Genomic DNA, 23451 nt, shown 5'->3' with positions numbered 1-23451 from the left:
TATTTATAGAGACCTTAATATGAGATGCACTGAGTCCAGTGCTCACTTCTTTGCCCTTCCAGCACCTAGGACAGTGTATGACACAAAGGAGGCATTCAATAAATACTTGTTTGCATTTTGCAAACAAGTCAACACTATGTCATATGAATATCATATGTCATATGAATGTCATTGCTATCAATAGCCAACCAACTCCCGGATGAGGAAACGGAGGCTCAGTGAAGTGATTTATCTAGGCCACTACTGGCAGTAAGAGGCAAGAGCTGGGATTTGAACCCAAGCTTATAGGCTTTGTAAAACCAGGAATCTGAGTATTTTGTAAACCCTCAAGGACTGTGCAGATGCAGAGCTGAAATGGAGCGCCACGCACAGTGCGCTGCCTCATGCATACAGAAGGCACTCAATACATAGCTGAATGAATGAGAAAAGAAAGTGAGTCAACTAGAGAGAGTTCATCATGCCCTGATCTGGGCGAGCGCTTCGGTGGGACTGGGAATCCATCCGTCCTCTTATCTCCCGCTGAGTTACCACAGGACCACGTGTTCCAGCAGGGTGTGGCTTCCGGTGACCACGCCCCACAGACAAAACCACACCTTTTACTTTTCCGGGCTCCCGCGAACAGCCGAGGTGTTTTGGCCCGCGCACGGAGCCGTAGCTACAGTTTCCTCGGGCGTCCGCGGTCGGGAGACCGGCTGGTCCAGGTCCGGGGTAGACGTGCACAATGTCGGAGAAGGCAGGGAGTCAGAGTGGGGGCTCCTCGGAGGCCAGTGGTGTAACTATCAGCGACATTCAGGAACTGATACGGCGCAAGGAGGAGATCGAGGCCCAGATCAAAGCCAATTATGAAGTGCTGGAGACCGTGAGTGTGGGAACTGGGCTCCCGGGCGGGTTGGGAGGCCCCGCAACGCATTCCTGACGCGGCCCCAGGCCGGGCAGTGAGGCAAGTAACGTGAATAACTGGGAAGGATTCGAATCGATGTTCTAGCAAGCATTTATGGAGCCCTCACTGGGAGCTGTGTTAAACGCTTGACTTTGGTTAACGCATTTAATCCTCCCAACAATCTTTTGAGGTGAGTTCTATTATTTCCCCCATTTTAGGGATGGAGAAACAGACAGTACTTAAACCTGCCTGAAGTCACAGTTCAGTTCAGTCGCTCAGTCGTGTCCGCCTCTTTCGGGGGGATTTGCAGAGGCAGGGTGATAATCATCTCTGTCATCAGTCGTACAGTTACCAGATGGGCTGTAACCACTTTACCTTAGAGCTTCTTAAACTTTAATGTGGACGCGAATCACCTGGCGATCTTGTTAAAATTCAGGTTCTGATGATGCACGGGTGTGTGGGAACAGCTACTGCATTTCTGCAAATTCCCAGCGACGCTGATGCCACTGGTGTAAGAACATAACAGGAAAGGCTTATTATCCTTACTGTATAAGGAGGAAACTGGGGCCAAGAGTGGGACAAACCCTTCCCTAGGGTCCTGTACGTCGGAAGTGGCTGTGATGGGGTTACGTCTCAGGTCTCTCTGGCTCCGAAACGGATACAGTTTTTCTTAAGCCACCTAGCGTAAAACCATAAATCAATTTGCCGAGGAAGAGTAAATGAATTACATTCTATACAGGGTGGATGAAGTGCAGTATAGGTGATGGTTATAAGACGAAGTATCATGTGGAGGCCAGGGTACCCTTTTACTGGGTGCTGACTGTGTGCCTGAATTGAGGTGGTTTATGTGTATGCTATATCCTGGAATCCTCTTAACTGCTCTGTGAAGTTGGTATGTTACTCTGGGGTTCAGAAAGGGGAAGTCACAGGGTGAGATTTAGATCTTATGCCTAGGGAATCCAGAATATGTGCTTTCAAGTGGTTTCTCACACCTTAGTTATTTTTCTACTGCAGGCAGGATGCTGTGTCTGTATACCTCCTGTACTGTTACTCCCTTGTTATTTTCCTTTAAGTTAACCCATTTTTTTTTACTTAATTTTATTTTTAAAGGAAATTTTGTAACTTCACAGCATATGAAAACATAAGAATCTCTTTCCTTAAATATGAAATAATGAAAGTGATCCCCCCAAAAGGTGATCTATCCATTTATCTGTCACCTGATGAATGGATAATGAAATGTGGTCTGTCCATACAATGGGATATTACTTAAATAAAAAACAGTGAAGTGCTACATATGCTACAAAAGATCATGAACCTTGAAAGCTAAGTGAAAGAAATTCATCACAAAAGACCACACATTTTATGATTCCATTTATATGAAATATCTAGAATAGGCAAATTCATGGACAGAAGGTAGATTCGTGGTTGCCAGGGGCTGAGGGGAGGGGGAGATGGAAGTGGCTGCTAGTGGGTCAGAGTTTCTTTTTGGAGGGTGGTGGAAGTGTTTTAAAATTGATTGTGGTGATGATTTCATAATTCTATGAATATTCTAAAAACCACTGAATGGTACATTTATTTACTTGGCTGTACCACGCAGCATGATCTTAGTTACTTGACCAACGATGGAAACTGTGCTCCCTGCAGTGGAAGCACAGAATTCTTAACCACAATGGCACCCCACTCCAGTACTCTTGCCTGGAAAATCCCATGGACAGAGGAGCCTGGTGGGCTGCAGTCCATGGGGTCGCTAAGAGTCTGACATGACTGAGTGACTTCACTTTCACTTTTCACTTTCATGCATTGGAGAAGAAAATGGCAACCCACTCCAGTGTTCTTGCCTGGAGAATCCCAGGGACGGGGAGCCTGGTGGGCTGCCATCTGTGGGGTCGCACAGAGTCGGACACAACTGAAGCGACTTAGCAGCAGCAGCAGCAGACTGCCAGGGAAATTCAGAATTGTACACTTTAAATGGGTGGATTGCATAGTGTATGAATTATATCTGAATAAAGTTGTTTTTAAAAATGGAGAGGCCCAGATATAACAAGTGATCTGAAAATAATATGGAGACCAACACCACTTTTTCCTTGACTACTGGAGGGTTGATGATAATTGGAAAGGGAATAAGTATTTTAGATTCAGGGTTATTAAATGCCTTGTATATGAGTTGCCAGTGGCCCAGGTCCCAACGTTGGAAACCAGTCTCTGATGCAGTATTGCCTTACTGCAATCAGGAAGGCCAGTCAACTCTTAATCATTGTGAGCATACAGGAGACAGATACAGATATTTAGCCCCTGGCACATTTATACTGTATCCATAGAGAGTCCTGAGTTAAGGGAGTATACGAGACCCCCTTCCCCATGAACAGAAAACAGTAAGTGTAACCCACAGGCTTTCAGAAAGAAAGGGAGAGACGTGAATGGAATCCCTCCCCTTGGAACCTGTGTACACTCAGCAGTTGGTCTCTGTGCTGATCATTACAGCCCTCATTTATTACTTTCTGTGTGTATTAATTTCCTGGGGTCACCATAACAAATGATCACAAACTTGGTGGCTTGAAACAGCAGAAGTTTATCCTCTCTTAGTTGTGGAGACCAGCAGTGTGAAATCAAGGAGTTGGTAGGTTTGATTCCTTCTGGAGCTCTGAGGGAGAAGCCATTCCCTGCCTCTCTCCTAAATTCTGGTGGCTCCTGGCCATCCTTGGCTGGTGGCAGTGTCATTCTAATCCCTGCCTCTGTCTTCATGGCCTACTCTCTGCATCTCTCTGTCCCATCTCTCCCTCTCCTTTCTTTTATCAGGATACCCATCATTGGATGTAGGGGCCACCTGAAATCCAGGAAGATCTCTTGCGATCCTTCACTTAATTATATCTGCAAAGATCATTTTTCCAAATAAGGTCACGTTCACAGGTTCTTGGGGTTAGGATTGGGACATATCTTTTGGGGGCTGCTATTCACCACTCTGTGATTGTATCTGGCACTGTGCTAAGTACCCTGCTGCTACTGCTGCTAAGTCACTTCAGTCGTGTCCGACTCTGTGTGACCCCATAGACGGCAGCCCACCAGGCTCCCCCGTCCCTGGGATTCTCCAGGCAAGAGTACTGGAAGCACCTTACGTAGGTCAATTAGTTAATTCTCGGAACAGGTGTGAAGTGAGGTGAATGTCATTTTTCCCATTTTATAATTGAGGAAGCTGAGGCCCAGAGAGGTGAACATATTAACCAAGGACACCCAGCTTGTATGTAGCTGAATTGAACTTGAAATCAAAGTCTGCAAAAATCCAGCTGTATGTCATATAATATGATTCATTGCTGTTGTGCACCATGCTCTGATTTAGGTAGGAGAAGACTTTAAAAATGTGAAAATGGCAATTAAAATTTAAAATATGAAAATGGCAATTCCTTGGTGATGCAGTGGTTAGAACTGTGCTTTCACTGCCGAGGGCGTGAGTGTAGCCCCTGATCAGGGACTAAGATCCCACAAGCCATGCAGCAAAGCTGAAAGAAACAAAAGATTATAACAGATGTATTGTTTTCAATAGGGAATACATTGCCAGGGTCAAAATTCAACATTTACAATAGGATATAAGATGGAAAGTCTCTCTCCCTTCCCTGTCACCAGCCACCCCTTTCCTCTACCCCAGATGGCAACTGGTAATATCAGTGTATCCTTCCAGGGATGAAAGGCCTGTTTGAAGGTCCCTTCAGATCTCTCTTTATTTTCAGAAGAACCAAAGTCCTGCCTCAGCTGGGTGCTCTTGGGGGTTTTTACCCTCCTCTAACCTCCAAGGTCACCAGCCTGGTGTCAGCTGCCCATAGGAAGGAGGCTCTGGAGGAGTTGAGGTAGCAACTGGCCTTGAGGGTGATGCTCAAAGGAGTCATTAGTTTTATCTGTACTGCTCTAATGTCAGAAAAGAGAGTGGGTCCACGCATTACTGGTGTTGTCAAAAGTCAGCTAAACAGTGGTGCCCACCTGCGAGGGCAGTGGCAGGAGGGCGTGGGAGAGGGCCCGGTCCATGCGAAGTGATCCATACATGGCCGCCGTGGTCACTGGCACCTTTGTCACGACTGCAGAGGAGCAGAGTCAGGGGAAGGAGGGCTCGAGGACTTCATACGTGTAAAATCTTCCTGACCTTGTTTCTTCCCTGCAGCAAAAAGGCATCGGGATGAACGAGCCACTGGTGGACTGCGAGGGCTACCCCCGGGCAGATGTGGACCTGTACCAAGTCCGAACTGCAAGGCACAACATAGTCTGTGAGTGACCCTGGCTGGGGATGTTCCCCCACCTTGCAGCAGGAGGTGTATCGGGCACAAAGAAGTCACCAGTATTCCAGATGACCTGCTTCCCCCTCCTCTCCCTTGATGGGATCATCTCCTTGTCCCCATGGAGGGACTGAGAACTATGGGGATGGGATAGACTCTAGGGGTCTATATTTATGGTGTCATTTTTCTTTTTTTTTAAATCCCTTTTTTAAAAGTAAGTAAGATTGCAACAGAGAACAGAACTTGCACCCACCATTTTTTTTTTACATGATTTTTGTTTTCAAATAAGAATGTAAGCATTTTACTTAAATTTTACTGTTTGCAAGTAGTCTAGAGAAATTTTGTTTTGAATCTTCAAATATCTTGAAAAATAGTAGACTGTATGTTGAAAATTGTACTGAAATAAAGTAGAAAATTGTTACTAAAAAAAAAAATAATAAAAAAAAAAATAAAAGTTTGTTTTATTTTTTGGCCTCCCCATGTGGCATGTGGGATCTTAGTTCCCTGACCAGGGATCAAACCCATGCTCCCTGCCTTGGAAGCATGGAGTCTTAACCACTGGACCTCCAGAGAAGTTCCTGTGGTTTCATTTTTCATTTTGCATTTAGGAACCTTGCTTCATTGTGGAAACTTTTATTGCAGTAACAACAGAAACCCAAGGCAGCTATGGCTTACAATCCCAATCAGATCAGTTACATGTGAGGAAGTATGTTTCGCTGTTAATGATAGTGACCCGACTATGGAGACTCAAGCAGAAAATAGCTCAGTCCCTCAGTAAAGACATTTGGAGGTAGGCTGTGCAGGGCTGGTCTTCAGAAACCCAGGCTCTGCCATCCTTAGGAAATCTTGTCCATCTTCAGGGTCACCATATCCATGTGGCAGGCGGGAAGAAAGGGGAGGAAGAAGGTAGGAAGGACACAAGCTCCTATGCCAGCTGGTACACCTCCTGTTAAGGATCTGTCCTGCAAGCCCCATGCCCACGTCCTGCATCAGTTTCTGCTTTCCTCGTATAGGCTCCCCTGCCTGCAAGAAATGTACCCCACAATGGGCGTATTCCTGTCTTAAATAAAATATCTTATGTATATAAGTGTATATAGTGTGTCCCTAGAGAAGGAAATAGCAGCCCACTCCAGTATTCTTGCCTGAGAGATCCCATGGACAGAGGAGGCTGGCAGGTTATAGTCCATGGGGTTGCAAAGAGTTGAGCGTGACTTAGCACCTAAACAACAGTATAGTATATGTATGTATGTGCTTATTATCAAGGAACAGAGAGAGTGAATAGAGGTTGGGTAGTTTATTTGACTTCTGTTTCTGCTGTAACAAATCATTACAGACTTAGTGGTTTAAAATGTCACAAATTGGGACTTACCTAGTGGTCCAGTGGTTAAGACTTTGCCCTTCCAGTGCAGGGGGTGTGGGTTTGATCCCTGGTCAGGGAACTAAAATCTCACACGCCTGTGGCCAAAAAAAAAACCAAAACATAAAACAGAAGCAATATTGTAGCAAATTCAGTTAAGACTAAAAATGGCCCACATTTTTAAAAAAATTTTAAACAAAAAAGTCACAGATGTATTATCTTACATTTCTGGAAGTGAGATGTCCACGTGGGTCTCACTATACTAAAATCAAGGTGTCAACAGAGCTGTGTTCCCTCCAGAGAATTCATTTCTTTGTCTTTTCCAGCCTCTAACAGCTGCCCACCTTCCTTCACTTGTAGCCTTTCCATCTTCAAAGCCACTGGTCACTTCTCTCCAGTTTCTGAGGCTGTCATCACATCTTTCTCTCATTCTCCTGCCTCCCTCTTTCACTGATAAAGACCCCTGTGATCACACTGGGCTACCCCTTGAATAATCCAGGATAGCCTCCCATCTCAGGGCCCTTAACTTAATCCCACCTGTACAGCCTCCCTTGCCATGTCAAGTAGCATTCAGAGGGTCTGGATTTAGGATGTGAACATTCTTCCTTGGGGCCACTTTTCATGCTGCCACAGCTAGGTAACCAGTGATTTCTACAACAAGGGCATATCAGATAGAAGGGAGTTTATCATCTACATTACTTCTCCCGCTTTATTAGCTTATTTTGGGCTGCACTGTGCCTTTGCTGCTGCACTTGGGCTTTCTCTAGGGCTCCTCTTTGCCGCAGTGTGCTGGCTTCTCACTGCAGTGGCTTCTCTTGTTGCCGAGCATGGGCTCTAGGGGCTAGGCTTCAGTAGTTGTGGCAGACAGGCTTAATTGCCCCACATCATGTGGAATCTTCCCAGACCAGGGATCAAACCCGTGTCTCTGGCATTGGCAGGCGGGTTCTTAACCACTGGCCCACCAGGGAAGTCCTACTTTATCCCCTTGATGACTTCTGTTTTACCTATGTGAATCTTGACTCTGTCTGCAGCATGCTGTGGTATAAGTTGTCTTTAGGTTAAAAAAAAAAAAGTTACCCAGACCCCAGCCACTCTGCTGGATTGGCCTGCAGAGACAGCTTACTTGACTTACTTTGTTCCCCACGTTTTGAGTTAACTGGCAGTACTGAAAAAAACTCAGAAGACTTCATCCCCAAACTTCCGGTTTCCAGCTATTTTCACTGTTGCCTCTCCCATGCTAAGCACCACCAGTCGTGTGTTGCTAGATGGCGCATCTTCTGGAAGCATTAAGAGAAAAGTGAGGTCCTCCTTGGCTCCAGCCTGCTTCACTTGGTCGCTTGCTCATGGCGCTGCCCCTTGTGTACACTTGAGCTTGTGGCCATGGATTCAGCTGGACGAGTCCCTCCTCCTGCTCACCTTTCAGGCCTCCACTGAACTGGTGCTACCTTTGGTAGGCCTTCCTTGATCTTCTAGACGAGCCAGGTCAGGGCCCATGGGCAGGTCAGCCCGCATCGTGGACATCAGGTGTCATTATAATCACTCATCCCTTGGCTGCTCTCCTTGCAGGACTGTAAGTTTCATGAAGGCAGCCTCTGTCTCGTTTGTAGATGAGTCCTCAGTGTCTGGCTCAACCTCTGGGATATAATAAGCACTCATTAAATATTTAGTGAATGAATGTGGGGGGCATGTCTCATGTCCTCTGCTGTCTTTTCTTGGCCCCTGATACGATGCTCTCCTTCAGGCCTGCAGAATGACCACAAGGCGGTGATGAAGCAGGTGGAAGATGCCCTGCACCAGCTGCATGCTCGCGACAAGGAGAAGCAGGCCCGGGACCTGGCCGAAGCCCACAGGGAGGCCCTGAGCCGCGACCAGAGCCAGGGCCTCAGCCCTGCTCAGGCCTTTGCCAAAGTGAACAGCGTCAGCCCCGGCTCCCCAGCCAGCATCGCAGTAAGCCAGGGCTGACTCCCTGAGCCCCCAGCCTGAGGGTGCCTTGAGGTGGACTTGAGGCTGGGCCGCTGTGGACAGACAGACCCACACTCTCTCCAGGGCAGCAGACACCAGGGAGGGCCAGCGGGAGTTAGGCCGTGCTGCCCACTCAAGGAGCCATGAGGGAAACCCTGGGCCACAAGGTGGAAGGCAATAGATGTCCCAAGAGGGAAGGAGGCTCTCTTCCCGGGCCTGCTTTTCACTGGGCGTTGAGTAACAGGCAGGAGAGTGACAACAATAGCTGCCACTTACTGAGCCCTTGCTTTGCAACACGTGTCCTGCCAAGTGAGCTCGCCTGGTGTGTTTTGACAAGTTTTAACAGCTTTAATTGGGATATAGGTCACACGCTGTAACTTTTATCCATTTAAGGTACATATGTGATTGAGTGGCTTTTGGTGTATTAACAATTAGGAGTCAGATTTTAGAGTATTTTCATTGTTCTGAAAAGAAACCAATTAGGCATTAACACCTCCCTTAACCCCTGGCTCCCACCAGTCTGCTTTCTGTTTCTATGAATTTGCCTGTTTTGGACATTTCATATACGAGTGAATGGAATCATACAATATGTGGTCCTCTGTGTCTGGCTTCTCCCTCTTAGTATCGTGTTTTCAAGGTCTGTCCGTGTTGGAGCATGTATGTCAACTTCATTCCTTTTTCATTTTCTAAAGTTTTTTATTGGAGAATAGTTGATTTATGGTGTTGTGTTAGTTTCAGGTATATAGCAAAGTGAAGAAGTTATACATATACATATATCCACTCCTCTTTGGATTCTTTTCCCATATAGGCCATTACAGAGTACTGAGTAGAGTTCCCTGTGCTATACAGCAGGTTCTTATTAGTTATCTACTTTATATATAGTTGTATATAATCTCCCAATTTCTCTCTCTCTCACGTTCATTCCTTTTTCTGAGTATAGTATGGTGTCTGGATAGATCACACTTTGTTTATGCATTCATCAATTCGTTTCCATTTTCTGGCTATTATGAATAATGCCTCTGAACATGACGTACAGATTTTTATGTAGAGCTGCAATTAATGTTGAATCCCACAGCCAGCCTCTGGAGTAGGTACCATTTCACCCATGGGGAAAAGCCTCAAACCCCTGAAGTACTTTTTGCCAGGACAAATAGCTTCTAGAAGGCAGAATTGGGCCCTGCCAGTCATCTTTAGTGATCGTAAGACTGTGAGTTACATGTTTTATCCACCACTGTGCACACAACACGGAGAAGGCAATGGCACCCCACTCCAGTGTTCTTGCCTGGAAAATCCCATGGACGGTGGAGCCTGGTGGGCTGCCCTCTATGGGGTCGCCCAGAGTCAGACACGACTGAAGAGACTTAGCAGCAGCAGCAGCAGTGCACACAACATCTGGTACAGAGTTGTCGTCGACCCGTGACAAATATTTGTGGAAGGGATGGAGGAACTGTGATCTGTGTTTTGAGGGTCACTCTTGTCCTGGGTCACCGTTGTGCCCCTGGCTGCTAGAATGAGGCCTTCTAGGGCAAATGTGTCTAAATGCTGACTCCAGAACAAAGTAAGCCAGATTGGCCTGCCACTCCTTGCCCCCGCACCTGGGTCAGGACCAGGATCAGGACCGGAGAGCTTTGCCTCGTGTTCTTCAAGGTCCGCACCACTGCCAGCTTTCACCAGGCACTGGGCAGACCTGACCGGCCACCTTTTGCTCACTTTGTGCCTGGAGGAACCCCTGGAGGAACTGGCCCAGTTATGCGCTGCCCCTCCCTGCCCAATGTATCTAAATCCTAACCTCTTTGCTTCGTGCCTGCCATTCTTCTCTGTGGAAAACATGCTCATTAAAAAAAAAAAAAATCAGAGTATAATTGCTTTGCAGTGTTGTGTTTCTGTTGTACAGTGAAGTAAATCAGCCATATGTATGCATATATCGCCTCCCTCGTCAGCCTGCCTCCCACCCCAACTCCCATCCCACCCTTCTCGGTCACCACAGACTGCCGAGCTGAGCACCCTGTGCCATACAGCAGATTCCCGCTGCAAATGCGTGCATTAAGTTAGGTCTGTCTGAGAGGGTGAAGCACACTGAAGCTCTCTCCTGACTTCCTGTTTTCTCTTCTCTCTTTAGGGTCTGCAAGTGGATGATGAGATTCTGGAGTTTGGCTCTGTGAACACCCAGAACTTCCAGTCACTGCAGAATATTGGCAGTGTGGTCCAGCACAGTGAGGGGGTGAGCTGGAGGCCATGTGATGTCTGGCCAGTGACCCCAGAACTGCCGGGGCAGGAGCTGTGGCTGGGGTGTGGGCCAGCTGCCCTCAGGGGGCTGTCACCCAAGCCCAGTCCTTCCCGCACAGGAGCTTTACTTTGGCTGTTCCCTCCGCCTAGAATGCTTATCCCCCTGATTTCTGGCAGGCATCGGGCCAAGAAGCAATCGGCTGCTGTCGGTGCCCTGCTAGAGGTCAGGCCCTCATTTCCATACTGACTGGCACCTTCATTCGGTCTGTACTTGGGTGGAAGTTTATAATTTTAATTTTTGTCAAACTCATTAGTTTTGCACTTTATAGCTTGTATCTCCTTAAAGAAAGTCTTCTAGTGCTTTTATTGGTTTATTTTTAGCTTTTCTTTAATGAGGTACAGTTTACATACCTTCCAGGTCACCCATTTAAAGTGCATAACTCACTCATTTTTAGTCTGTTCATAGAGTTGGGCATCCATCACCACAACCAGTTTTATTTATTTTTAAAACTTGTATTTATTTATTGTTTTTTACAATCACCTCAGAAAAAAGCCTCTTTCCCATTAGCAGTCACTCCCATTTTCCCCATACATACCAACCCCTGGCAGCCACTAAACTACTCTTTGTCTCTACAGTCTTGCTTATTCTGGATATTTCATGTAAACAGGATCATACAGTATGTGATTTATACTGTATATATGTATACACACATATATACTGTGATATATCCTGCATATGTACTAAGTGGTATGTATGTATCATTGAGTGTAGTGTTTTCAAGATCCATCCATGTTGTAGCGTATGTCAATACTTCCTTCCTTTTTATGACCAAATAGTATCCCATTGTATGGATAGGCCATACTTTATTTATCCATTCATTAGTTGATGAATATTCAGGTTGTTTCCACTTTGGGGGTATTATTATAGAGTAACACGTCTGTGAACATTCTATAGAAGTTTGTGTGTGCACATATGTTTTCATTTCTGTTGGATTCATAGTTGATCTGAAATTAATTTTTGTGAATGGTGTGAAGCAGGGTCCCAGACCTATTTTTTTTCCCCAAATGGATAGTAGTTGTTCCAGTATTGTGTATTGAAAAAGCAGCACTTTACCCACTTGCCACATCTGTTATATGATTCTTATACATGGGATTCTTTGTTTCTTTGGTCTGTTTGTTTAGAACCTTTCTGGGGTTTCCTAGAACAAATCCACTTGTCCTGCTCTGCTTCCCTTTAACCCTTTGCCAGAAAAGGTGTATTGGTGAGTGAAAAAAAATCACCCCAAAACTTCAGCAACTTGAGGCTTCAAGCATCTGCTAGCTCCTACAGTATGGGGGTCAGGCAGTGTCCAGGAGTCGTGTAGCTGGGTGGTTTTGGTTCAAGGTCTCTCAGGTTGTGATCAAGATGTAAGCAGAGGTTGCCGTCATCTGAGGGCTTGACCGAGGTTAGAAAATCTGTGTCCAAGGTGCCTCACTCACATGGCTGTTGGCCGGAGACTTCAGTTCCTCAGCACGTGGGCCTCCACAGTGCTGCCTGAGTGCCCCCGCAGCATGGCGGCTGGCTTCTCCCAGAGTGGGCAGTCCAGGTGAGAGCAGAGAGCCGAGAGCAGCACCTTCTGACTCAGCCTCTGAAGATTCACACTATCAATTCCACTGTCTTCTATTTGTTAGAAGCAAGTCCAGTCCTCACTCGAAAGGAAAGGAATTAGGCTGTAACTCTAAGGAAAAGAATTTAGAAGCATTTATGTATCACTGTGGCATTATACCTTTGTCATCTCTTTACTGTCCCATCACCATTTTAGTGAGGTTTCTAGAGATGATGCATTGTGTTATTTTTACCAAAGTCTCTGTTTTTCACTCCTTCCCCACCCCACCTCCCCAGCTTGCTAGTGTGTGAGAGTTTACTCATGTTTCTTGGGTACCTTGCTGCACGTAACAATACTTTTAAACTTTGTAGTTGTCTGGGCTCATTGTTACTGTTTGTGTTGTAAATATGTCTCCTTTTTTTTTTTTTTTGCCTCCTGGAAGAGGTAATACTTAACTAATGGCAAAAACAGAAGGAAAAAACATAATGAAAAACCTCCCTCTCCTCCTGGTTCATTTCCTTTCCTCCAAAGGCAGCTGCTTTCCAACTGTGTCCTTCCAGGGACAGGTTCTTCGTGCATTAGCATACAGAGCTACTGGATGCTTTGATTAAGTTAAGGCCTGATATACCCACAGCAGAATTCACCCTTTTCAGTGTGTAGTACTGTGAGTTTTGACAACTGTATGTGTATGTAAATATCACCAAATGAAGATACATCGCAGTTCTGCAACCCAAAATGGCCTCATCCTTTTGTAGTTAACTTCTCCCCATGCCTCATCCCCAGGTCTGTTTGTTTAGAACCTTTCTGGGGTTTCCTAGAACAAATCCATTTGTCCTGCTCTGCTTCCCAGGAAACCACGGATCTGTGCTCCACTCCTGTGGCTTTACCTTTTCCAAAATGTTGTATAAGTGAAACTGCGTGGTGTAAAGCCCTTTAAGGGACTTCCCTGGCAATCTAGTGGTTAAGACTATGTGCTTCCATTGCACGGGGTGCAGGTTCAGTCCCTGGTCTGCTTCCATTGCACGGGGTACAGGTTCAGTCCCTGGTCAGAGACCCTGTGTGCCATGTGGCACGGCTGAAAAAAAGTCCTGTAAGTCTGGCTACTTTGACCCAGCGTCCTGCATCTGCGGTTCTTCCAAGCTGGCATGTGCATCTGTAGTTCATCCCTTTTCACCACTGAGTAGTAATCCGTTGTGTAATGACCCCCAGACTCTTCATCCATTTTCCCAGCATGGGACATTTAGGTTGTTTCCAGTTTTTGGTGGTTACTCATAATAGCTACTGGTTTCTAATCTGTCTCTTCTAGTTAAATATAGTCTTAGGCTATTTATAGCTAAAAAATCTGTTTTTGTTAACACTGAGGCATAATTGACGTATAACATTATATGAATACTATTTTTACTATAACATATGAATACTATTTTCAGGTGTAAAACATAATAATTCAATGTTTGTATATATTGCAAAATGATTGCCACAATAAGTCTAGTTAACATCTGTCACCATACATAGTAGTTACAAGGTTTTCTTTTTGTGATGTGCACTTTTAAGATTTACTCTCTTAGCAACTTTCAAATATGCAAGAGAGTATTATTATATTCCATATTGCACAGCATGGTGACTAGTTAATAATACTGCATGAGTCCTTTTTGATAAAGTCAGTTATTGAACATTTTGTAGGAAATTTCATTCTAAAGAATATAAATTCCAATATATCAAACAGATAAGTTGAACTGCTGGGATGGGCTAGAGGTGGGGTGGGGGCAATATCACACTCTCAGGGCCCTGGGTCGTCCTAGAACCAGAGCTCAGCTTGAGAATCATGGATCTGGGTTTCCATGGTCTGCTCTGTGAATTGGAAAAATAAATCTTTTTTTAACCCCATAGCATTCTATTGTTAGACATTTAGGGAGTTTCCAATTTTATGAAAACTTGGAAATTAACACCCTTGTAGACAAATCTCTGTTTCTGTAGATAAGTTTTTAAAGGTGAGTTTCTGGATCAAATGCATGTATTTTCAAAGGAAAAAAAATCTTAAAACAATATTTCTTTATAATAAAAATAGTGTGTATTCAACCATAAAAAAAGAATGGTGTACTGATATCTTGTAACAGTAACAATCCTTGAAAGAATTTGTGCTAAGTGAAAGAAGCCAAACACAAAATGCCACATATTTTAAAATTCCATTTATATGAAATGTTCAGAAGAGGCAAATCCATAGAGATAGAAAGTAGAGAGGTGGTTTCCAGGGGTTGGGGAGGAGGGACTGGAGAGTGGTTGCTAATGGGCACGGAGTTTCTTTTTGGGTGACGGAAATACTCTGAAATTAGGTGGTGATGGTTGGACCAATCTCTGAATTTACTAAAATCCACTGAATTGTATACTTTATTATTTTAAAAAATATGTATTTATTTGGCTGCACTGAGTCTTAGTTGTGGCCACCTGGGATCTTTGTTGCGGCGTGTAGGATCTAGTTCCCTGACCAGGGATCGAACCCAGGCTCCCTGCATTGGGAATGAGGAGTCTTAACCATTGGACTACCAGGGAAGTCTCAAAATTTCTATTATTTTTAATTGAAGGAGAGGTGATTTATTTTTTAAAATTATTTATTTAGCTGCCTGGGGTCTTAGTTGTGGCACACGGGGACTTTGTTGAGCACAGGCTCTGTAGTTGCAGTGAGCAGCCTTGGTTGCCATGCAGCATGTGGGAACTTGCTTCCCCCAACCAGAGATTGAACCCATGTCCCCTGCATTGTAAGGCAGATTCTTAACCACTGGACCCCCAGGGAAGTCCCTGAAGAATATAGTTGATTTATAACACATGGGACCTTTTAGGACATATATTCATGGATTCATGCTTCGCTGGTTTTGTTTTATTTTTACTAAATCTACTTATTCACTGTTCTATATTTGAGCAATACCTTATTGAGGGGTATTTTGGGTGTTTTCAGTTTTTGAAATTTTTAAACAGTCCGAGGTGAATGCTTTGTTTCTTTATCATCTTGTACTCTTGCAAAAGATATCTTGTATGCACCTTTGAAAGATTTTGTTGTTGTTATTGGGGAGGTATGTTTCTCCAGGAGGATGGTACCAAATCTGTAGCCCCATTGGCTCCCCCCAGAGTGCCAAGTCCCCCACATTCTTGCCAGTTGCAGAAATTATGTTTAGAATAAGCATCCTGGGACTTTCCTGGTGGTCCAGTGGCTAAGACTCTGTACTCCCAATACAGGGGGCCCAGGTTCAATCACTGGTCAGGCAACTAGATCCCACATCTTGCAACTAAGACTTGGCACAGCCAAATAAATAAATAAAAGGGAAAAAAAAAATCTTTTTAAAGCCTCCTTACCAATCTGGTGGGCAAAAAAAACAAAAAAAAAACCCGCCCCTCCCCCCAAGTATCTCAGCTTTCTAGCCTGAATCTCTTTGAATGCTAAGGAGGCTGAACATAAAATGAGCTTATTTTCCTTTCAGAAGCCCCTGAATGTGACAGTGATGCGCAGAGGGGAGAAACACCAGCTTAGACTCGTGCCAACACGCTGGGCGGGAAAAGGACTGCTGGGGTAAAGTATCTGTGTCCATTGATTCACACTGCAGTGTCTGCTGCATGCTTGTTAGACATAAAGCTGTAGGCAGGAGGTGGGGTCGTTGGGGAAGGAAGAGAATTTCCAGATTACCTGTAGCAACTCATGATGAATCTTTTTGGCAGGATTGAGACTGCAGGTGTGGAGATGAAGGGAGCCCTGGTCACTCTGGGTTTTTCATTAACTGGGTGTTTGTGTTGAATGAATGAGAAAGCACGTAGGTGAAAAGCTCAGAAGGGATCACTTCTGATCTTCCTGAACGGAGCCACCAAACTTACCCACTGTTTCTTTCCTTTCTTCCTTCCAGCTGCAACATCATTCCATTGCAAAGATGACTGTCCCTGAGGAATGGAACAGCAAAGCATCTTCCTTTGCCCCAGACGTGGGTCTAGTGGGCTTTTCCTCCTCTTCTTCTCTGCCTGGAGCTCAAGGATTTCAAAGACACTGGACGCCTGAACTTCTGGTGGTGGAAACGCTGTGGCCTCTCAGTTTAATCTCTCAGGATTAAGGCATTGTTAAAAACTTGATTTGTGTTTCGCATCTCTTGCAGGTTAGGCCATGACCCTAAATGAGACTCTTCTGGATGGTGAGGAAGTGGGTGGGAGTTATTCTGGCAGGTGCTGATGTGACTTTATTCTTCTAGAAATCTTATTTCTCCCCAAATAAACCCAGTTTTACAGTATTGATATGATCATGTTATCACCCCAGTTGAATTTCCTATGAACCTCTCAAAGCAAAGCTCAGACAGGAGTTAGAGCCTCCTCATAGAAATTTGGGCAGAACAAATCAACAGTTGTGCCGAGTTTAACTAACAATATCTCTGGAACATGATTCTTCAGTGAATGAGGTTTCTAAGCACTCAGGCTGCACCATCTGCTTTTGCATTGCAGCACTGCTGCTCTGGCTACAGAAATTGCACCCTCAGCATTTGGATCTCCAGGGCCACAGCTCCCTCTAAGGGAAGCCAGGAAGCACACCTGGTAGCTCAGTATGGTGTCAGCTTCCTTTCCATAACCCACCTGAGAGCAGAAAGGTCCTTTTCTGGAATAAAAGACCCTGCAAGTTAGCCTCTAATGATTTTTCATACTAGAACCTCCTAAGGTGTGCTGACATTACTGTTGAGAATCAGCAGGGTGTGCAGACCTGGCTTCTTGAAAATGCTGATTCCTCCTGCCTGCCTTTTATTTTCTTCCTTGAACATGGAGATGTGAGTTTAAGTGATACTCAGTGACTCCCTGTTTTACTTTCCTTCTCTCGTCATCGTATTACAATGCTGTGACTCCATAGTTTCTGCTAGACCACCTTCTGTTTCAGAGGGTATTGGCACATTCTGCTGAACACATACTCCGGTTCCTCAGGACTGGATTTGCTTGGCTTGGATAGAGATACCAGGTCGTCCTGACAGGAGTCAGTACTGGGTGTGTTCCTATCCATGGGCTCTCATGCTCAACTGGAAAGACCTCCTATTGAGTACATGCCTCAAACCATGTACCCTAGCCAAACTTCCACTTGGATTTCCCTGCCTTGTAGTCATAGATGTGCTGTGTTTACCAGTGTTTGCTGTTCAAATTGTTTTTTCTAATTCCATGTGTTTTCCAATCTCTTTTTATAAACCCTAGACTATAATAAACACGGTTTGTCCCATCCAGTAATCCCTTTTATCTTTTTGAGATGTGTGTTTGAAGATCCCCTGGAGTAGAAAACGGCAACTCACTCCAGTATTCTTGCCTGGAAAATTCCATGGGCAGAGGATGGAGGCTACAGTCCATGGGGTTGCAAAGAGTTGGATAGGACTGAGCACACAGGCAGGCTTATCAACCAGCCTTGTGATAAGAGGGTGTGGTGGGGTCAGGAGAAGCATTCAGCCCTCCTAAGACAGAGTCTTCTGCCTCAGTGCCTTTGGCTGTGTCCTTCATGCCTTCCTTCAGAAACCTCAGGATGGACATGCAGGCGGGCTGTCTTTTGTGAGGGGCTAGTGGAGGGTCGCTTTGAGGTGGAATCATGCTAATGGATTTTACCACGCTGGTTTGATAGAAACATTTTGTGATAAGAATCGCAAGATAATGTAACCTGTGTAATATTTCGGAGAAGGCAATGGCAACCCACTCCAGTACTCTTGCCTGGAAAATCCCATGGACGGAGGAGCCTGGTAGGCTGCAGTCCATGGGGTCGCTAAGAGTCGGACACGACTGAGCGACTTCACATCCCAGCCAGCTAAAATGATCTACACATGTAGTTCCCCGGGTGAGGAGCCTTGGAGGACAGCTGTATGCTGTATCAATGAGATCGGAAAATTCAGTTTACTTTTGACAAAGAGAATTTTATCAAACAGTTCGTACTTCTTCACTTAATTTTGTCAAGCCTTCAGAAAGTCAGAATTGCTAGGATTAGGCTATGCAGCTTCTCAGTGGATGGCGCCAAGGGAAAAAGTTGGGGGCGGGAAGAGGAGGAAAGCCAATTTCAGGGCGCCAAGTCGCGGCACCTCTCCCCACCGACCGCCAGGGGGCGTGCTCGGCCCTCTCCCGCCGCTTTCTGGGCACGTGATCTCAGTCCAGCCTTCTCGCTTTACGGCGCGTCGCCTGCGGCGGCAACGGTTACCATGGAGACGAGGCTTGGTTGGCAACTGTAACTAAGGAGCCTGTGGAGAAAGCGGCCGCAGGTGGGAAGAGGGCTTCACACAGCGGAACGACCCCGGCCTTTGAGGACCAGGGTGGGTGCGCTCTGTGAGTCAGGAGCGGGGTCCCCGGCAAGGCGGGGGGCGCTCACCCCACCTGGGCCCGGCCTGAGGCAGCTCCAGGGAGACCTCCACCGCGCCTGGGCTTTGTGCCCCCAAGGGCCCCCACACCTGCTCCCCCGCACTCCACCCCTCCCCCCCCCCCCGCACCTTGCTGCTTACTTGCTGTTTTACCTTGAATAAGTCACTACACCTCTCAGCACCTCAGACTCTTAAGTTTGCTATGAGGAAAAAACGAGAGAATACGTTAAAATGCTTTTAAACTTCCTAAACGACTGCTGCCATTTCTCAAGCCCTCTGTGCTGCAGCTCTGCTGAGCATTTTACGTATGCCACCTCATCTTCACAAGACCCCCAGAATGTAGGGTTATCATTTTCATTTTGCCAGTGAGCAAATTTAGACTCTGAGGGGTAAAGTGACTTGCCCGAGGTCACAGAGCTACTGAGTGGTAGAACTGGGATTCAGTGCCAGCACAGGCTGACTGAAAAGACAACACTTTTTACCACCACCTGCTTCTTCCTTGATTCATATGATTAGAATTGTCGCCAATACCTGGATTATCATTTTGCTGCCTGTGGGAATATGAGTATATTTAAAGTGAGTTAGAGGGCTCTAAAATTATTCCTAGAAAGGAACGGATCCCCGGGGGCAGGGGGAGAAGGGCTGTTGGGCATCAGTATTTTTAAAGATTCTGGACAAACTTTCCCAGGAGTCTGGCATTCTTCTCATTCTCATGGAAAGGGACAGAGCTGGCATTGCCCATTTCATTGATATGTTTGTGGCCCAGGAAATCAAAGTGGGACAGAGAGGGCCCTGCTGATTATTATGTTCAAAATTCCTTTAGGGAAACCTCCAAAGAGAAGAATGTCAGATGCAGAGGAAAACCCACTAGAAGAAACAGAAGAATATGGAGAAATAGAAATGCAAGAAGAAGAAGATGAAGAATATCCAAATTTTGAATGGCTAGAAAATATGCAACAGGAATTAAAAGAAGTTAACACATTAGCATGGAGAGAGTCTCCAGAGGAGGAGGAGGGAGAAGAAGAAGGGAGGGAGTTTGGGGAAGAGGCAGAAGCAGAGGATGGGGAGGCAGGAGAGGTGGAGATAAGAGAAGAGGAAGAGGAGGCCAGGGAAGGGAAGGAGGAGGGGGAGGAGGAGGAAGAAGGGGAAGGGGAGGAGAGAGTAGAGGAGCATGAGGAGGAAGAGGCAGGGAAGGGAGAGGAAGTGGTGGAAGGATTTGGGAAGGAGGCTGTCAAAGAAGAAGCACTGGAGGCGGATGAGGAGGCCTCAGGAGCACAGGAAGAAAGCACAGTGGAGCCCGAAGAAATCACCACGTCCATGATCAGCTTGGAGAGATTTACGCAGACTGATTCCCAGACAGTCTTGTCAGAAACATCCCTAGTAAGTAGGAATTGTCGTTCGTTCATTCATTCCTAATCATTAATCGCATGCTTGTTACCCACTTACCTGCCCGGCTATGGGAATATAAAACCAGATAATACACAACCCATTCTCTTAAGGAGCTCTAGGGTGTGTAGGGAGGCAGACCCAGAACCAAAGAGCAAGTGTTAGAAAACTAAGTGGAGTGAGGGGACTTCCCTGGTGTTCCAGTGGCTAAGATTCTGAGCTCCCAATGCAGGGGGCCTGGGTTGGATCCCTGGTCAGGGAATTAGATCCCATATATGGCAACTAAGACCTGGCACAGTCAAATAAATATTAAAACAAACAAACAACTAAGTGGAGTGATTGAGAGATGCATAAGAGATATGTATCCATATAAAGGCTGACAACCCAGCTTAGAGGATGACCAGGGAAATCTTCCTGGAGGAAGTGTGTACCAGAGCTGACTTAAAGGACAGTGGTTAGCTGGAGTGTGCTTATCTAAACAGAGTCGGCCTGTAAAACTCAGCTGTGGTCCAAGGAGAAGTGTGCGCCTGCGTGCTCGGTTGCTTCAGTCGTGTCTGACTCTCTGGGACCCTGTGGACTGTAGCCCGCCAGGCTCCTCTGTCCGTGGACTTTCCCAGGCAAGAATACTGGAGTGGGTTGCCGTGTCTTCCTCCATGGGATCTTCCCAACTTAGGGATCAAACCTAAGTCTCCTGCATCTCCTGCATTGCAGGTGGATTCTTTACCTGCTAAGCCACCTGGGAAGCCCCAAGGAGAAGTGACTCTCTGTGACTTTGTGGTGGTTTTGGAGGCCACTTAGAAGAATCCTTTTGCTGTTGTGGGTCTGCTAGTAAGCTGAGAATAAACTTGACACACCCACGATTCCTGTTATTTGAGTACAAAACATCCCAGGCTCTCTTTTAAAGCAGTTCATAGTTCTGATGTGAGGCTAACACTAAGACTGGCTGATTAGGAAAAGAAAAGAGACTAAATGAGGGCATGTGGCAGCGTGTACTGGATTTGGCATCACAGTCTCCTTTTTATTTCTTTTTTTTTTTTAAAGAAAAGTGGTAGCGAGTCAAAGCATTCATTACAATCAGAGCTTTTGGAAACATTTGAGCTTCTAAGAAGCCCTGGCTCACAATTAGAGTTTCTGGATTTGGATGTAACCACTTCTGGGGAACCACTGATTAGTTTCCCGGAAAGGCAGCCTTCAGGCGAGCTCGACCAGAGGCCTCAAGACGAATTGGAAGAAGAAGAAGGGAGAGACTTGGAACCAGAAAGGGGAGACTTGGAGCAGGAAAAGAGGGAAAGGAGAAAAGAAAAGAGGGTATCATATATCAGCGAGAAAAGTGAAAGAGAATCACAGCCCAAAGCAAGGATCACCAAGGCATCTCTGGTCTCCACCGCCACCGAGGACATTTTGTTCCAAAGCAGGGAGAGTACCAACACGTACCCCTTGGTAAGTGTGGTGTCCTTTTATGTGTTTACTTTTTTAAACTTTTTATTTTTGTATTGGGGTATAGCTGATTAACAATGGGTGAAAGTTTTAGGTGGACAGCGAAGGGACTCAGCCATTCAATCCATTCTCCCTCAAACCCTCCTCCCATCTAAGCTGCCAAATGGCCCCCAGTGCTTTGAGAGTATTTTGAAATAGGGGAATTTTATGCCTATGGAAAAAATGCCACCAGAAAGATCCATTTTAAGCTAATCATAGACTTGGGTCTTTTTAAAGTTCAGTTCAGAGCTCTGGCTGGACGTGTGTGACAGAATGCGCTGCATCTGGGTTCAATAGCAGTGCTGTTCTGCAGGCAAAGAAATTCCGCAAGCGGTTTGTCTGTTGCATAGGGTGTTATTTTCTTTCTTTCTTTTTTTTTTTTTTTGGCCGCACCTCGAGGCATGTGGGGAGTTCCTTGACCAGGGATGGAACCCATGCCCTCTGCAGTGGAAGCACGCAGCCTTAACCAGTGGACTGCCAGGGAAGCCCAGGGTGTCATTTTCTTGCGGGAGACTCAAAATCTCTCTCTCCCCCTCTCTGTTTCTCTTCCTTCCCACTCTCTCGCTTTGATATTCTGATACTTCTCTTCCAGCCACCAATTCTTCTCTTTCTCTTCCTCTTCTCACCTCTTCTCCTGTAACTGGCTTGATCCTTTTAGCAGCTCCCCAAACCATGACAGTTTCCTAAAAACTAGCCACCCCAAGATGGATCAATAAGCAAAAGGTCTGGAAGAAATGAAAGCCACCAGGAAAAGCACCAGTTGGTCCAATGGAGTCTGCCTTTGCTGCTGCTGACAGCATTTCAGGGAGGTGCCATCTGCGAGGAATAAAAATATTATCATTTGCCAAGAGAAGGAAGAGGAGGTTTCTTTTCCCCCTTCTTCCTCCATCTGCTGCTTTCTGAAAATTGTTTCCTGGGATTCATCCTCCCCCCACCTCTCCACTGTAGATCCATGCCTTTGGAAGATTCGTAAGTGATGGAGTGTGTATACTTAATACAGTTCCTAACACAGAGTGAGCACTTGACAAGTGTTAACAACCAGATGATGAATGGGTGGTGGTGGTGGTGGTAATGGAAGGATGCCGAGGGGAAGTGCGGAGAAACTGACAGCCTCCATTCTGTAGATGTGGCTGGCTTTGAGCAGTGGAGTTAAAGCTTCAAGCTTGCAGTTGCTTGGTCTGAAAGAAAGAATAACTTTGAGTTTTTTAGAGCCCATGAGGACATTGGTCTTATTTAGCCGACTAACCAGAAATCAGGTGATATCACTGATGAGAGCAAGCGATCTTTGTGCCAGGGCCCCCGCTCCTTGGACTTGACAAAAGCCACCACGCAGGTCTGGGCCCCTGTTAGCCTTGGGCTTGCTGTGGAACCAGACTTGCAGAGGCTGTCCCCCTTTGCAAGTTTGCTTAGCTCTCTGAGGGCGCTTTCTTTTTCCTTTCCTTTTGCCTTTATTGTTTCTTCTTTTTGTTAAAATGAATAAGTGCTCTTTTTAAAAAAAAAAATATATATATATATATACGCACAGAGGTTCAGTGGCTAAGATTGTGCTCCCAATTCAAGGGGCCTGGGTTCGATCCCTGGTCAGGGAACTAGATCCCACAGGCTGCAACTGAAGATCCTAAGCTCAAAGATCTTGTGTGCCACAACTAAGACCTGGTACAGCCAAATAAATAAATAAATAGTCTGTATTTATTTTCTTAAAAAAATTCACCCTTTATTTCCTTTTTATTTAAAAAAGAAAAGCATATATATATATATGGCAAAGATTCCTATTCTTTAATACACTCTCACCCAAAACCATTTTCCTGAGGTGATTGCTGTTGCAGTTCGGTATAACCATGTATCTTTCCAGACTTTTCTGGTACATATACAAATATGTATCTATACACACAGACGGTGCGCACGTGCACACACACACACATGAGTTTGTGTGTCAGTTTTGTTTTTACCAGTGGGATATTCTGCATCTCTGTAAAATGCTTTT

The 23451-nt window shown here is 45.6% G+C and overlaps 2 protein-coding genes across 2 annotated transcripts in view; both read left to right on the top strand.

The window, feature by feature from the left end:
• Positions 1-596: 596 nt before the first annotated feature.
• Positions 597-17502, top strand: PSMD9 (proteasome 26S subunit, non-ATPase 9). The gene is made up of 6 exons (XM_040250751.1): positions 597-859; positions 5028-5130; positions 8238-8443; positions 10578-10679; positions 15741-15829; positions 16158-17502. Exons 1-6 carry the CDS (start codon positions 722-724, stop codon positions 16183-16185), a joined length of 666 nt encoding a protein of 221 aa, XP_040106685.1. The 5' UTR covers positions 597-721; the 3' UTR covers positions 16186-17502.
• A 966-nt stretch (positions 17503-18468) lies between these two features.
• Positions 18469-23451, top strand: part of CFAP251 (cilia and flagella associated protein 251) — an 86746-nt gene continuing 81763 nt past the window's right edge. The window contains exons 1-5 of the mRNA XM_040251286.1: positions 18469-18560; positions 19429-19639; positions 19715-19811; positions 19866-19985; positions 21033-21431. Of these exons, the coding sequence (XP_040107220.1) occupies positions 19449-19639; positions 19715-19811; positions 19866-19985; positions 21033-21431 (807 nt within the window). The 5' untranslated portion in view covers positions 18469-18560; positions 19429-19448. The remainder of the gene's footprint in view (positions 18561-19428; positions 19640-19714; positions 19812-19865; positions 19986-21032; positions 21432-23451) is intronic.

This window comes from Oryx dammah, unplaced genomic scaffold (genome assembly GCF_014754425.2).
Source record: "Oryx dammah isolate SB20612 unplaced genomic scaffold, SCBI_Odam_1.1 HiC_scaffold_12, whole genome shotgun sequence".
Classification (NCBI taxonomy): Eukaryota; Metazoa; Chordata; class Mammalia; order Artiodactyla; family Bovidae; genus Oryx; species Oryx dammah.
This window is presented reverse-complemented; position numbering and strand designations above follow the sequence as displayed.

Bases quoted from the DNA above. Each gene is read 5' to 3' on its own strand.
- PSMD9 (XM_040250751.1), top strand. From the start codon at position 722: ATGTCGGAGAAGGCAGGGAGTCAGAGTGGGGGCTCCTCGGAGGCCAGT. The intron at 860-5,027 runs GTGAGTGTGGGA...TCTTCCCTGCAG, and splicing joins ATTATGAAGTGCTGGAGACC to CAAAAAGGCATCGGGATGAA. The intron at 15,830-16,157 runs GTAAAGTATCTG...TCTTCCTTCCAG, and splicing joins GCGGGAAAAGGACTGCTGGG to CTGCAACATCATTCCATTGC.